Below are 16,308 nucleotides of genomic sequence, written 5' to 3'. Positions count from 1 at the left end.
ACCAAGAGATACTGTGCTGCATATACCTGTTGATCACATGAGACTGAGAGGAGAGATGAAACCACAGAGGATTTCCTCCTGCAGGATCTCAGTGAAACTCTAAGGGGAACATCTGAGGGACGATGCTGGATCTCAGTGAAACTCTAAAGGGAACATCTGAGGGACGGTGCTGGATCGTTGACTGAGTTGATGGACAGGTGTGTGGCAGCTGACAAGTCTGGATGTTAGACAAGTTCCTCCTCTGCAGCCTGGACTCCTTCTTCTTCAGCTGGCCCTCCGTCAGCTGTGGAAACACCCAGGTTGAAAGACTGCAGCTCTATGGCCTCCTGTTGGACTGGACTCTGCCCCCTGGTGGCCTGGAGAGATGTGGCAGCACACAGACACGAGACTTCAGTTCAACATACAGGAGCTGAGAGCTTCATGTCAGACAGAGCTCAGGTCAACAAAGGTGAGTCTGGTACCTTAAAGGAGCTGTACGTAAGACTGTGGCCAAAACTGTTGCTGCAACGCGTTGTTTCCAGATATCCACACACTAACCTCTGCCCTGCTCCAGCTTTGTGGCTATGGTACCCCGAGATTCACTCAGACGGTCTCTACAGTCTCTACAGTAAAGATGAACATGCCTCTCTATAGCTAATATGTTAGACTGCATTTGTTACTACCTGCAGTGAGAAACATCTACATCTGTTATCATAGGACAGATCGGAATTTATTTATTTAAAACAGGGACAGTGCACAAAAAACGTGAATCTTGTGAGACAAGAAAAGATGTCCTGAGCCAGGTTATAGCAACATTTGCTCATTTCCACCTGTAGTCCCTGGCCAGGTAAGAACAGGTGAAGAGATAACAATTAAAATCGTTGAAATACGAAGTAGATAAAACAAACTTACAAAACAGGGAACAAGAGCGCCAAGTCATGAAGATGAAAACATATCTAGCTTTTTACTCTGATTGTTTTATTGCTGACTCACAGTAACTACGAGCAGAGTTCACGTCAACTCAACACACTGTTACTCTGCATCTACAGGAGCCTTAGTGCATGTTCATGTGCAGTGATTTGTGTTTTTAAATGTGAATATTCCTGCTGTACTAATGTTGTCAGTTAGATCAGTATTTCAAATTAACATGATTCCCGACATATTGAGTGATTTTATGATTACTTACCATACATTTCTTACATCCAGCTCCTTTAAGGCTGAGACAGATGACAGCGATCAGCAGCAGCAGCAGACCGAGTGGCAGGATGAACAGTCTGATGATACGACCTGTTGGATCTGGTGGATCTGATGAGACACATTCAGTCATCACGTTAGATCACATGACATGAGAACAACAGCTTCATTAAACAAACCTCAACATGTTTGAGTCAGTTCTTAGAGAATGAGGTCGTCTGATCGTCTCTGTGCTCTGACGATGTTGGACAGACACAACAGGTGGACAGAGTTAGTCTGAAAGGAAGAACTGAAGCTTCTTGTCTCCTTCCAGCCTGTGTCTGGTTGAAATGTCTCAGGTGAGTGTTAATCACCGTCTTTACAGGCAGTTTACCAAACATGATCCTGGTGAAGCTGAATCATCCTGCTGACGTCTGACTCATCATGTAAAACCCAGTTTCTCACCATCATGGTGCTCATGTACCTTCACTGGATCCTCTCCTGTCGTGGACTTTTCACTACAGCAACATGGACGGATGAAGAGACAATGGGCCCCTGAGCACAGACAGGTGAAATGTGCTTCAACTCACCTGAGACGGTGAGGGACAGTCGACGGCTCTCAGAGGAGAAGTTATGAGAGAAAACGTAGAGGTGATAAACACAGCTGTAGTTTCCTTGGTGGGCGGGCTCTGCAGCAGGAAACAGGAAGGAGGCGGAGTGACTGACAGCTGGCTGGGTGTAGTTGTCCGTTGTGGTGGAGGAGGTGAAGGTGAGCTGGAAGGAGCCTCCTGGGTACTGTGGCTGGATGGAGCAGCTGATGGTGAAGTTGGAGCCCATCAACACTCCTGAATAACCCTGCTGCTGGGCCTGGGAGACCCCGTACATGGAGGACACAGAGATGATTGGCTGGACCAGCAGGTCTGCAAACAGAGAGATGATTGGCTGATTGTTAACAGTCAGTTTCTAAAAGGACTCTGATCCAGATGTTCACTGGAGAGACCACAAGACAAAATTGATATTAATTATTCTGTATTACAACTGGTACGCAGGTCAGGGCCGCCCCTGCCTACACGCAGATCACGCACAGTGCGTAGGGCCCCGCGATCCAGTAGGGTCCCCGTTTTGCACAAAGGATGCGCATATGCACAGCCGTGGTGCGCGCTACTAGATCAGCTGTCAGCGCGAGGCAGGAGAAGAGGGAGAAGAGACCTTTTTTTTTTGTAATCTGACACCGCGCGCGCCGTCACGCGTCGATCTGACCAATCACTGGTCAGATGCGCTGCAGGCACTTGTCAAGCAGCTGCAGGTGAAGACGTGATCACGGCTTCGAAAAGAACGAGTCAGGCGCGAGCAAGAGGGAAAAAAAGCAAAACAAAAGGAAACTCGTGCTTCTCTCGAAGGTGGGCATTTGTTGAAGTTAGTGCTGGGCCGTATTAACGGCGCCGTTATCACCGTTAATGTCCGTTAACGCTGCTAATGGTGTTAACGGCAGCACTACTAAAAATGTAAAACTTTGTGGCATAAGCACTAAACCTCCATGCTCAGCACAGCTGCTGCTGCTGCTGCAGGTAGGAGGAGAGATGCTAGCCTCCAGTAGATGTGGACTGTGGTCTGGAGATGAAAGTCATTTTCCAGCGGCCCTTACCATTTATTAAATGTCTTGTTAACACCTTTGTCTGCATTCACCTCTGTTGAAAGGCAGTGGTAAATGTATCAGTTGTTGGTCATATTTTCGGCTCAAGTTTATAATTGTATCTCCACACAAGGATCTGTTGGTGAATTTAATCTATGACAGGCAGCTTTGGAGGAGATATTAGAGATAAATATTGATACAAATGAGTGTATTTGATATTTTGGTTGACAGAAGGAACTAAATTTGAATGTATACAGCTACATTTTGAAATATCAGTCTCTTTGGTACTGAATTAGTAGCCTATGTTTTATTAGGATTGTAGTTGTAGCCTATATAATAATAATAATGATGATAATAATGACAATAATAGTAATAATAGATAGCAATAGCAATTGTTTTTTTAATTAATATTAGTATAAGTATAGAACTGCTAAACTGCCAGTATTAGTGGTTGTAGTTTGCATTATAATTGATTATAGGAGGGCCCGACGAAATTTTTTCGCTTAGGGCCCCATTTTGGTCAGGGACGGCCCTGACGCAGGTACACATGCACGGCAAATACTGTATGAGGGAATGCGGACCAACACGTGTGTCACCACACGCTTTCGCGTACCTGACATTAGCTAAAAAAAAATAAAAATAAAAAACCTGCGCTCTCCAGCTGTCTCACCTGCAGCTGAGCCGAGCGGCCAGAGGAGCTCTGCAGTTCCTCTCTCTTCCGCCTGGTGTTTGGCTGCACTTTGTATAAGAGTTGAAGGTGCGAAGATCTAACTGCAATCTGCGGTGCACCGATCAGCTGATCCAGAGCTCAGTGGATGTGGCGCTGCACAGCTGGAGCAGCGTGTGTGTTTTATAATGTGAAGAAAAAAACATCGACGATCGTCCTAGTTGCCAATAGAAGATCCGGATGCCGATCGGCACAATAATAATTATAATTTTAAAGAGCACCTTTTAAGGTTACAAAGGTCTTATCAATAAATACAATTGAAATACATAATACAATTACGGAAGCCAAGACCGGCCACATCCATAATATTTTTTTTTCTTACAGTTTTCTTGTGATAACGACGTATTATTTCATGATCTCAATATAACAAATACTGTTTTTCCGTGATAACGAATTAATTTATTTCGTTATCTCATTATAACAAAGACCGTTTTCTCGTGATAACTAATTAATTTATGGTAGAATGTGTTGACATGATTGCCTAGCAATAGGGTTCACTAGATGCAATGTGTACTGTTCAGCTCGAGCATGGGGCAGTTAACTTCAGTCCACTCTACTGGCTGGTGTGATTATTGTTCACACCAGCTGTCAACAATAACTTACCACTAAGTTACACTTAACGATGCCCTGCCCTGGGGTTGTGACGCTGTCAACCCCAGTCTCCCTGAAACTGCCAGTTTGCGTCTGCCGTTGGTTAACAGCAATTAGAAGGCAGAAAAACTCAGACATGCAATTTTGCACTTCCTTTTCTGCTGATACGTCCTCTAACATCAGAAAAATGCCACAGGAACATGTGAAAAGCACAAAAAACACAGAGGAAGGGGTCTTTAAAGCTTTAAAAACGATCAGTAAAATCTTAAAATCAATTCTAAAACTCACAGGTAGCTGGTGTGATGTGGTTGCTTCTCTTACAAGGGGGGTGCAGTGTGGGGAGGGGGGGGGGGGGGGGCACTGTAGATTAATGGAAATATTACTCACTGATGGACTTACCTGAACAGGTGATCTCTACGGTGAAGGAAGAGGAATCTGATGATGATGAACACTCCCTCAGGGTAACTCCAGACTGAACACAGCCAGTGTTGATCCACCACACAGACCTCAATGAGGACTCCTTTCTTCTTCTTGTTGAAACAGCAGAGCCACAGTCCAGCTCTCTACAGACTACAGATGCTGCCTTCAGGTTCCAGTCGTAGCTGTACACTGGTCTCCACTCTTCTAGTTTCACCTGCAGTTCACCTGCACAGCGACTGGCTCCTCCCACCAACCTGACAGACTCTGAACACAGAGAAGAGAGTGAAGAGTAAAAGAAGTGAGTTTGATTCAAACAGAAATGAAGCAAATTAGGGATGCACATGATTAACCGTTTAACCGTTAACCGATAACAAGAACTTTGACCGAATCGGTTATTTTTTTATTATTATTAGGTCCTTATGTCGTCAACTCATCGGGGCATGTCGACACGTGCAGAGTTCACTGCCTTCAGTCATATTCGCAGCAAAAAGTTACACAGGAGGACTGACATTATGTGCAGCAGCCCCCATGAAGGAAGATCAGACAATAAATGTAGCTACACGGACATAGATGTGAATCACCTGTAACTACGACGCTGAGAAAAAAAAAAAAAAAAGAGGACGAGGACGTCGCTGCTGTCCAGTCGTTCACCTGCAGCTCTCCTGCAGCTCCACAGAGCAGCTGTCAGAGGAGCTCTGCTGTTCCTTCAGCCTGGTGTTTGGCTGCACTTTGTATAAAAACAGTTCTACTGTACATTGGACGATGTAACCTCCATATGACCGCAATCAGCTGAGACAGAGCACAGTGGATGTGGCGCTGCTCTGTCGCAGCGCACGTGTGTATTTAACGGCCCAAAAGAAGAAAAAGAATTGGAGCGATATTTTTTTTTTTTTGCTGTGCGCCGCAAGCATCTTAATCTTATCGGTTAACGGTTAATAATCGGTTAACGAGTGTCGGTTATCGGTCAGAAAAAAAATTCAAAATGTGCATCCCTAAAGCAAATCCAAACTGTACCTGTGTCTGAGCAGGTGAGTCCAACAGCTTTGCCAGGTGAGCAGCTGGTTCTAGTTGAGCCTGAGCTTCTACAGTCCAGGAGAGCTGACTCATGGCCTCCACACTGGAACTCTTTGGTCCACATTGGAGCCTCCACTGCTCCATAGAGCGCCCCCTGGAGGACTGAAGGAGCCCCACAGCCAAGCTCCCTACAGACCACCTCTGCATCCTGCTGGTCAAAGTCATCTTCACACACTGAGGACCACCACTGGTCAGACTGGTTGGACTTGACCTCCAGTCTGCCTGAACACACACTGGTCCCATTCACCAGCCTGACAGAGTCTGCAGAGAGAGACACAACATTTAAACTTTGATCCTGACCTTTATTTACTGTCATATCAACTTTAAAGTCATCAGCATGTGTCCAGAAATGAGTTCCTTCTCTGTCCCCAACACAACCATTAAAGAAACTCACAGTCCAGTCAACCAACGGTCTGGACTTCAACATGAATGAATGAAAATGTGTTTATTTCAGTCAGGTCGTTCAAAATTTTCACAGAAACAACTTTAAAGGGCATTTCCAGTTGTAATCAATGTCTATCTCAGATATCAGGTCACCTATGATCAGTTAACGTGGACGTTTATATTCTATCATTTTTTCAATGTTCATTAATGGACTCCGGAGTAATTTTAAACTTGTTCTGTGGTCGCAAGTAACCTCCTTTTTGTTTAACAATTAAATTAAATAAAAATTCAGACTTGCCGTGGCTTCGGCATTGTTCCGTTCTGGGTCAGAGAACACAACGGTAGAGGGACTCTGACCCGGAAAGGAACAATGCGGAAGCTGCAGTAAGTCCGAATTTTGATTAAATTTAATTGTAAAGCTAATTTTTTAATTGAAATGATGGTCAAAATGACGTTACTTGTGACCACAGAACAATTTTAAAATTAGTCCAGAGCCCATTAATGAACATTGAAAAAATGATCCTTAAAGGGACAACGAGGAGTTTCTAATCGGTTATAAAAAAGTCTCACGTTAATGTGGATGAATCTCCGCTACCCACACTTGTTAATGGGCCCATTTTCGATAAATATATCATTCTGTCTCTATCGTTATTTTGTTACTATTAGTGGTGGCGGAGATGCTGGTCGAGCCGACCAGCGTTTCTTTACTTTCAGTTTCGCAACGAGTCATGAGAATAACGTAGCTGAATCGCCGTTTATGGTGGGAACTACGGCGGTATGTGAACCTCTTTGAACCTCTGACTTTAATTATTGATGAATGAAAACATGAGTCCGTCTTGCACCGGTCAAAAGAATTTTACGGTGCGCGCGGAGGCTCATAAATGTAGTTTGAAAACGCTTCGCTTTTCCAAAACTCCTCGTTGTCCCTTTAAACAAAAACAAATAAACGTCCACACGCTGCAGTTGGGAGCATGGATGGTATGAAATGAACTGAGCATAGGAGACCTGATATCTGAGGTAAACATTGATTACGACTGGAAATGCCCTTTAACATCATCAGTCAAGCAACCTTGTTAGTCCACTTTAAAGGAGCATTAACGCAAATACAGCAGTAATAGCATAAAATAAGCTGAAAAATGTAAAAGATAGGTCGGGGGGAGCCATAACTAAATTTACAAAGAAAATAGCCAACAGTGTAGTGTTGTGATATTTACCCCAAAATCATATATTGCTATAATGTTTGGGATATTGACATTTGCCTTAGACATATGATAAGCTCGTGACAATCAGTTTAATAATGAAGCATCTAATCAACTTTTATATATATAAATTGGTGTAATTACTGTGTTTTGCTCTTACAGCCCAGAGAATGACACATGACAGGGGGTAATCAATTTGTGGTGAATATCGCTAGTATATAGATTTTTTTTTTTTTTTTGAAGACATTAGTTTAGGCGGCGGCCCTTTTGTTGTTAAGGCAGTAACCCTGGCGTTAACACAAAATGATTTTAACGGCACATTAATGCGGGCCACTCCGTAGTTTTGGAAAACAGAGAGGCTGCTTCTCTCGAGACGTTGTGTGTGTGTGTGTGTGTGTGTGTGTGTGAGAGAGTTACTACGGGGGGTGCGCCATCTTGTTACAGAAAACCTGCATGTTTTTTCTCCTCATGTCCTACACTAGAGAACTTGTTCTTCTCATCACCAAACGAGGCTGCTCTCTCTCTGACAGCTGATTTTTAAATACCATAAAGCATAACATGTATGGAGGAGAGACGCCCACTTGTTTATATCTGATATGCCCCGCCACTGGCTCCATCTAGTGGCCGAATTAAGAATTTGGATTTGCGTTAATGCTCCTTTAATCGACAGGAGTATCTAAAGAGTCATGTGATGTGATTTTCTGCCACAGATGAAATAAATTCATGAGGAGTCTCTGACGTCTTTACAGCAGAAATAAACCAGAGAGAAATCTGTCAAACTCTAAAGAATGAGATCTGTCAGAGACGATGAGCTCAAAGAGACTGAAGTGTTTAAACTGTTGATGTTAAAGAAAATAATGATGGAGGAACGACAGTGAGAAAGTAAGATGACTCACTACAGTGAAGGCTTCCTATAGGACATAGAGCTTTCTTCATTATTTAACATACATGTGATCAGGGAGCTGCCTACACCTGTACATGCAGGAGGACCATGGTGTGTGTGTGTGTGTGTGTGTGTGAGAGAGAGAGATGTTATATGATGTAACACGTTTAGATATTAAATGTCTTGTTTTCAGACCTTCACTCACTTAAATACAAAAATAACATGTTACTAAACATTTCTGCCTCTGGAACAAAGGAAGGAAGAAACTAAACCTGACTGTCACTGATGATGTCACTGATGGACTTACCTGAACAGGTGATCTCCACGGTGGAGGAAGAGGAACCTGGTGATGAACACTCCCTCAGGGTAGATCCAGACAGAACACAGTCAGTGTCGATCTCCCACACAGACCTCTCTGAGGACTCCTCTCTTCTTGTTGTTGAAACAGCAGAGCCACAGTCCAGCTCTCTACAGACTACAGATGCTGCCTTCAGGTTCCAGTACCTGTTGCCCACTGGTCTCCACTCTCCTTGTTTCAGCTGCAGTTCACCTGCACAGCGACTGGCTCCTCCCACCAACCTGACAGACTCTGAACACAGAGAAGAGAGTGAAGAGTCAAAGAAGTGAGTTTGATTCAAACAGAAATGAAGCAAATCCAAACTGTAGCTCCACTTGTACCTGAGCAGGTGAGTCCAACAGCTTTGCCAGGTGAGCAGCTGGTTCTAGTTGAGCCTGAGCTTCTACAGTCCAGGAGAGCTGACTCATGGCCTCCACACTGGAACTCTTTGGTCCACATTGGAGCCTCCACTGCTCCATAGAGCGCCCCCTGGAGGACTGAAGGAGCCCCACAGCCAAGCTCCCTACAGACCACCTCTGCATCCTGCTGGTCAAAGTCATCTTCACACACTGAGGACCACCACTGGTCAGACGGGTTGGACTTGACCTCCAGTCTGCCTGAACACAGACTGGTCCCATTCACCAGCCTGACAGAGTCTGCAGAGAGAGACACAACATTTAAACTTTGATCCTGACCTTTATTTACTGTCATATCAACTTTAAAGTCATCAGCATGTGTCCAGAAATGAGTTCCTTCTCTGTCCTCAACACAACCATTGAAGAAACTCACAGTCCAGCTCTTGAGTCAAAGACTCATTCAGACTCATTCAATATTTTCACAGAAACAACTTTAAAGGGCATTTCCAGTTGTAATCAATGTCTATCTCAGATATCAGGTCACCTATGATCAGTTCATTTTATACCATCCATGCTCCAAACTGCAGCGTGTGGACGTTTATATTCTATCATTTTTTCAATGTTCAATAATGGACTCCGGAGTACTTTTAAACTTGTTCTGTGGGCGCAAGTAACGTCCTTTTCGTTTTACAATTAAATTAAACCAAAATTCAGACTTGCCTTGGCTTCTGCATTGTTCCGTTCTGGGTCAGAGAACACAACAGTAGAGGGACTCTGAGGTGTTTGTCCTCTGACCCAGAAAGGAACAATGCGGAAGCTGCGGTAAGTCCGAATTTTTATTAAATTTAATTGTAAAGCTAATTTTTTAATTCAAATGATGGTCAAAATGACATTACTTGTGACCACAGAACAATTTTAAAATTAGTCCAGAGCCCATTAATGAACATTGAAAAAATGACCCTTGAACAAAAACAAATAAACGTCCACACGCTGCAGTTGGGAGCATGGATGGTATGAAATGAACTGATCATAGGAGACCTGGTATCTGAGGTAAACATTGATTACGACTGGAAATGCCCTTTAACATCATCAGTCAAGCAACCTTGTTAGTCCACTTTAACTCTTTCGCAACCATTGCCGAGTTTACTCGTCACAGCCTGCCGAACGTTCACGACCATCAACAAGTTAACTCGTCAAAACCGTTTTTTTTTTTTTTACAGATGATGATAATAGACACTCTGAGGTACCCTGTGTGTGAATGTGGTAGTCCTCTGATATGTAAAACTGTTTTAAACTACAATCAAAACATAATGTTTTTTATAAACTGTGTGATCTTGGTTTTGTTTGAGTAATCGGTCTCCTTGAATGCTGCTCTGGGGACGGCGTGCAGCGCTGTGCGGCTGTCGGCTACAGTGTTGCGACTTTCTCGCTGAATCTGGCGACTTTCCAAACCCTCTTGACGACTTTTTTTTGTCAAGCGACTAGCGACAAATCTGGCGACTTTCTCCGGTGCTGTTACAAACGTTTCTGGGGCCTCATTTATCAAAGAGGGTGTAAAAGTCCTCTTAAATTTTCAGTACGACCGAAAGGCAAGATGTGCGTACGACCAAAAAATATACACTCTTTTCAGATCTATCAAACTCCGCGTACACACGGCTGCACCCCCGGACCTGAGAAAAGCGTGGATGAAAACAAGCCTCATACCCAGCCCCCTAAACGGCCCCACACAACCATATATGGTCAATGCAAATCAGTACATGCATATTAAGTAGCCATGTGCACTCTGGAAACGTGTGGAATGACGTCAGTGGAAGACGGTGAAGACAACAGACGGACGGAGAGCGGAGAAAGAAGTGGAATTTCTCTGAAAGCGAGATACACGGTAACACGGCAATATCAGTCAGAAACATCATCTTGCATTGAAAGGCTTCAATAAAAACAAAAAACTCCCAAATCTAAATGAAACAGAACAGAAAGAAGAGGAATCATATTTATTCTGCCCCTTATTTTAGATTATATCATAATAATTTAAAGCAGGGTTTCCACTGCCAGTTAGTATTACTTTGCACCCCTTTCCACTAACCCCCAACTGCCGTTCACTGGACGACTTTGATTTTCATTTGTGCATAGCTATATATATATTAGGGATGCAACGGTTCTCGGTAAAATACCGAACCGTTCGGTACGGCCTGCACGGTGCAATACGCTCTTGGACCGCGGTATTTCAGATTCAGCTTCCATCAGCTCTTCCTGCTTTACAGGCAGCTGTGCCGTGCATGTGTGTGCCTGGCCGTTTAAGGCGAAAGCCCGCCCCCGCGAGTCGATGTCCAATCACTGTTGAGCCTCCACACACTCACAGTGACTCCCCCCCTGCAACTGAAAGTGCAGCAGCTCCTACATCCATGAGCAGCTCACACACAGAAGAGGGGGAAAAAAAAAGAAAACAAACAGACGGCGGCATGAGCGGTCGCTGATCGCAATTGAGAGTGAGGAGTCACGTGACGATGGTCGGCCATGATGGAAGGAGACGCTATCGGTTGCCAGGGGCAACGTCATCAGAACAGCACAGAGACGGACTAAATTCTAGCTCTTTTTTGCGCCAACAGATCAACAAATTACTAGAAAGAATAAGGAGAAAGTAAATCACTGAAGCAGTTTTTAACACAGCAGTGATTTCCGGCATTGTAAAACAGTAAATTACGGAGTAGACGATTTTGTTTTGCCCATAGACTAGTAAGGCTGTTGCCACCGGAATCCTTCCATCATGGCGGAGAAGGGGGGCGGGGCTCTGACATGGATGTATTGGGGCTCTGAGCTGTGACGACAACTCCTCACTCTCAATCGCGGGGGAATTTAATAAGTTATTAGCGCGATTTAGCACATTTAGCTTTTATTAGAGTTCCAGCAGGACTCTGTCCATGCACACCGCATGTGTGTGGTCGCGTGTCCGCGCGCCCGCGCGCGATAGAGAGACCGAGGTCGAGCAGGAGTTGACTGACAGGGATGAGAGTAGTGAAAGTCTGTTTAAAAAAACACAATAGACTAACTCCTTCTTTCCCAGTGAGAGACTGTGGCTGCTGCATAGTGACGGTCTTCCATGACGGCAATATAGCGCGATCTCTGTTTTAAAGTGGCTTCAGAGTGTGCACCATACTGAAAGACTAAAGAAGTGTGCAGAGGGAGGAGCTAGGGGCTGTTCACAGACAGTTCAGGTGTGTGTGTGTGTGTGTGTGTGTGTGTGTGTGTGTGTGTGTGCGTGTGCGTGTGAGTGAGTGAGAGAGATAGAGGGGAGAGCTATATTATAAATATTATAAATTCTAAACATTATTTTGGGAGAAAAAAAAAGTTCTCTGCACAAAACACATACCGAAACCGTACCGAGAACCGTGGCCAAAAACCGAGGTACGTATCGTACCGTGGGCTACCTGTACCGTTGCACCCCTAATATATATACCTATAGCCTATAAAAAAAAACATTGAAGTCCACCAGTCTGTGACTTTTCCTAAAATGATGTTGGGCAGCACCCATTTTTGTTAAATACAATAAATATTATTCACACAAAAAATATCGATCATGTTTTCTCATTTGCTTTGATTTGCTCCGACATTATTGGGCTTGCTGCGCTGTGTGTGTGTCCAGTCTGGCTACGTAACACACGCACGTCGCAGAAATTATTTTCCAGACTGGACAGACTGGTTGTGGAAGAGGTGTAGCCTACATGCAGGGGAAAAATATCAATATGATATCAAAAGAAAACGAAATTCGTTTTATAAAGCCTGTATTTAGGAGCAAACTAGTGTAAATGCACAGAGGAAAAATCTGAGTCGCTGTGCTTTTCATGTAAAGTGCCGAAGTCAACACGTGTGCGGTGGTGGTGGTGGTGGTGTGTGTGTGTGTGGGGGGGGGGGACTGCAGTTCTCTGACTCTGCAGTGGCGGCGCCAATTCCTCCTAGTCTTCAAAAGGCGTGTAAATCATGGTACGCCATGGTCAGACTGGTCGTAAATTTCGGCACTTTCTCCCGACAGGTTTTGGTTTGATAGATCCCGTATTAGGCGGAGAAAAGTGCGTACGCACAAAACGGGGGAAAGAGCGTGTAAAAAAACGTGTATCCACAATGATAAATGAGGCCCCTGGTTTGGAGACTCGGATCTGAAAGCCCGTTATCTCTGCTGTTTTCACGGTGCAGCGGAGCGGGGCTGTGCAGCGGGGGCTGTGACCGGCCGCCCCAGAGCACTCATCGCCGGCCAGTCACACAGCAGTGTCACGGAGCTGCTCCGCTGCAGCCAGAGACCCACACCGCTGCACCACTGCTCTCCACGCTGCCACACCCCCCAGATTTGCCTCTGAAAATATTTATTTAGCCGTAGAAATGATTTGGGAGACGCCACACCGCAGAGTACCAGTAAAATGAGCCGATTGCCACTTGACACAAAAGTGCTTTTTTCTCTGAAACTGGGGCGGGAGCTCCGTTTTTGGAGAAACCCAGCTCTCTTCTTCTCCTTCGTACTCACGAACGAAACGGCGGAAAAACTCGCCGTTTTTTCAAGGAGCACGTTGGAAAGTCACTCTTCAACCACGCGAAGACCGTTTGTTTCTAGGTTCGACGTGAGAAAAAAGGTAAAAAATAGCCAAAAACATGTGGTCCTGAGCGGATGTGATGAGAAATTTGTGTGGTCGCGAAAGAGTTAAAGGAGCATTAACGCAAATACAGCAGTAATAGCATAAAATAAGCTGAAATATGCAAAAGATAGGTCGGGGGGAGCCATAACTAAATTTACAAAGAAAATAGCCAACAGTGTAGTGTTGTGATATTTACCCCAAAATCATATATTGCTATAATGTTTGGGATATTGACATTTGCCTTAGACATATGATAAGCTCGTGACAGTTTAATAATGAAGCATATAATCAACTTTTATATATATAATTGGTGTAATTACTGTGTTTTGCTCTTACAGCCCAGAGAATGACATACACATGACAGGGGGAATCAATTTGTGGTGAATATCGCTAGTATATAGATTTTTTTTTCTTTTTCTTTTTTTTGAAGACGTTTGTTTAGGCAGCAGCCCTTTTGTTGTTAAGGCAGAAACCCTGGCGTTAAAACAAAATGATTTTAACGGAGTTACTACGGGGGTGCGCCATCTTGTTACAGAAAACCTGCATGTTTTTTCTCCTCATGTCCTACACTAGAGAACTTGTTCTTCTCATCACCAAACGAGGCTGCTCTCTCTCTGACAGCTGATCTCTAAATACCATAAAGCATAACATGTATGGAGGAGAGACGCCCACTTGTTTATATCTGATATGCTCCGCCACTGGCTCCATCTAGTGGCCGAATTAAGAATTTGAATTTGCGTTAATGCTCCTTTAATCGACAGGAGTATCTAAAGAGTCATGTGATGTGATTTGCTGCCACAGATGAAATAAATTCATGAGGAGTCTCTGACGTCTTTACAGCAGAAATAAACCAGAGAGAAATCTGTCAAACTCTAAAGAATGAGATCTGTCAGAGACGATGCGCTCAAAGAGACTGAAGTGTTAAAACTGTTGATGTTAAAGAAAATAATGATGGAGGAACGACAGTGAGAGAGTAAGATGACTCACTACAGTGAAGGCTTCCTATAGGACATAGAGCTTTCTTCATTATTTAACATACATGTGATCAGGGAGCTGCCTACACCTGTACATGCAGGAAGACCATGGTCTGTGTGTGTGTGTGTGTGTGAGTGTGAGAGAGTGAGTGAGAGATGTTACATGATGTAACATGTTGAGATATTAAATGTCTTGTTTTCAGACCTTCGCTCACTTAAATACAAAAATAACATGTTACTGAACATTTCCGACACTGCAACAAAAGAAGTAAGACACTAAACCTGATTGTCACTGATGATGTCACTGATGGACTTACCTGAACAGGTGATCTCCACGGTGGAGGAAGAGGAAATTGATAATGAACAGTCCTCCAGGGTAGATCCAGACTGAACACAGTCAGTGTTGATCCACCACACAGACTTCTCTGAGGACTCCTCTCTTCTTGTTGTTGAAACAGCAGAGCCACAGCCCAGATATCTACAGGCTACAGATGCTGCCTTCAGGTTCCAGTCGTAGTAGCTGTCATCCACTGGTCTCCACTCTCCTAGTTTCAGCTGCAGTTCACCTGCACAGCGACTGGCTCCTCCCACCAACCTGACAGACTCTGAACACAGAGAAGAGAGTGAAGAGTAAAAGAAGTGAGTTTGATTCAAACAAAAATGAAGCAAATCCAAACTGTAGCTCCACCTGTGTCTGAGCAGGTGAGTCCAACAGCTTTGCCAGGTGAGCAGCTGGTTCTAGTTGAGCCTGAGCTTCTACAGTCCAGGAGAGCTGACTCGTTGCCTCCACACTGGAACTCTTTGGTCCACATTGGAGCCTCCACTGCTCCATAGAGCGCCCCCTGGAGGACTGAAGGAGCCCCACAGCCAAGCTCCCTACAGACCACCTCTGCATCCTGCTGGTCAAAGTCATCTTCACACACTGAGGACCACCACTGGTCAGACTGGTTGGACTTGACCTCCAGTCTGCCTGAACACAGACTGGTCCCATTCACCAGCCTGACAGAGTCTGCAGAGAGAGACACAACATTTAAACTTTGATCCTGACCATAGACTGTAAAAAGAATGGACGTAGCGTCCGTGACGTCACCCATTGGTTTTGGGGAGTCGTTTTTGTGACTCAAATATGGCGGCCTGAACAGCGCCATGTTGGATTGGCCGGCCGAGAACCCGCCCACTGGCCTCGAAGCAGCTGTCCACGGAGCTGCTCGGACCTGTCACTCAACGTTTCCGCGCCCTAATTGGTCAGAGTTTTAACCTAATAACAGTAAAACGGTAGAGTTAAAAAAAAATTCACCCCCCTCAGAGTGTGTGCGGGGGTAGAAACTATCGATTGAGACGAAAAAACGTTCTGACACCAGGCTTTTAACATGTTTACTGAGGATGTAAAGTCGGCGATTTTAACATGGGGCTCTATGGGGAATGCTCCCTTCTGACACCAGCCCCCAGAGGAATCCAAGGGGATTGCAGTTTTTTGAACGCGGAAGTGAGCTTCACTCCTCAGACCGACAACTGCCCCCTTGATCCTGACCTTTATTTACTGTCATATCAACTTTAAAGTCATCAGCATGTGTCCAGAAATGAGTTCCTCCTCTGTCCCCAACACAACCATTAAAGAAACTCACAGTCCAGCTCTTGAGTCAAAGACTCGAGTCAACCAACGGTCTTGACTTCAACATGAATGAATGAATGAATGAATGAATGAATGAAAATGTGTTTATTTCAGTCAGGACATTCAAAATTTTCACAGAAACAACTTTAAAGGGCATATCCAGTCGTAATCAATGTCTATCTCAGATATCAGGTCACCTATGATCAGTTCATTTTATACCATCCATGCTCCCAACTGCAGCGTGTGGACGTTTATATTCTATCATTTTTTCAATGTTCATTAATGGACTCCGGAGTAATTTTAAACTTGTTCTGTGGTCGCAAGTAACGTCTTTTTTGTTTAAC

At 44.4% G+C, this 16,308-nt stretch overlaps 1 protein-coding gene across 1 annotated transcript in view; it reads right to left on the bottom strand.

Moving 5' to 3' along the window:
• Positions 1–224: 224 nt before the first annotated feature.
• Positions 225–16,308, bottom strand: part of LOC146967085 (scavenger receptor cysteine-rich type 1 protein M130-like) — a 40,258-nt gene continuing 24,174 nt past the window's right edge. Inside the window, exons 5-8 of the mRNA XM_085762164.1 lie at positions 15,041–15,361; positions 1,743–2,072; positions 1,166–1,284; positions 225–356 (exon numbers count right to left, since the gene is read on the bottom strand). Of these exons, the coding sequence (XP_085618290.1) occupies positions 225–356; positions 1,166–1,284; positions 1,743–2,072; positions 15,041–15,361 (902 nt within the window). The remainder of the gene's footprint in view (positions 357–1,165; positions 1,285–1,742; positions 2,073–15,040; positions 15,362–16,308) is intronic.

The sequence above is a fragment of the Trachurus japonicus genome, chromosome 19 (genome assembly GCF_045865225.1).
Source record: "Trachurus japonicus isolate A0001 chromosome 19, Traja_1.0".
NCBI lineage: Eukaryota > Metazoa > Chordata > Actinopteri > Carangiformes > Carangidae > Trachurus > Trachurus japonicus.
This window is presented reverse-complemented; position numbering and strand designations above follow the sequence as displayed.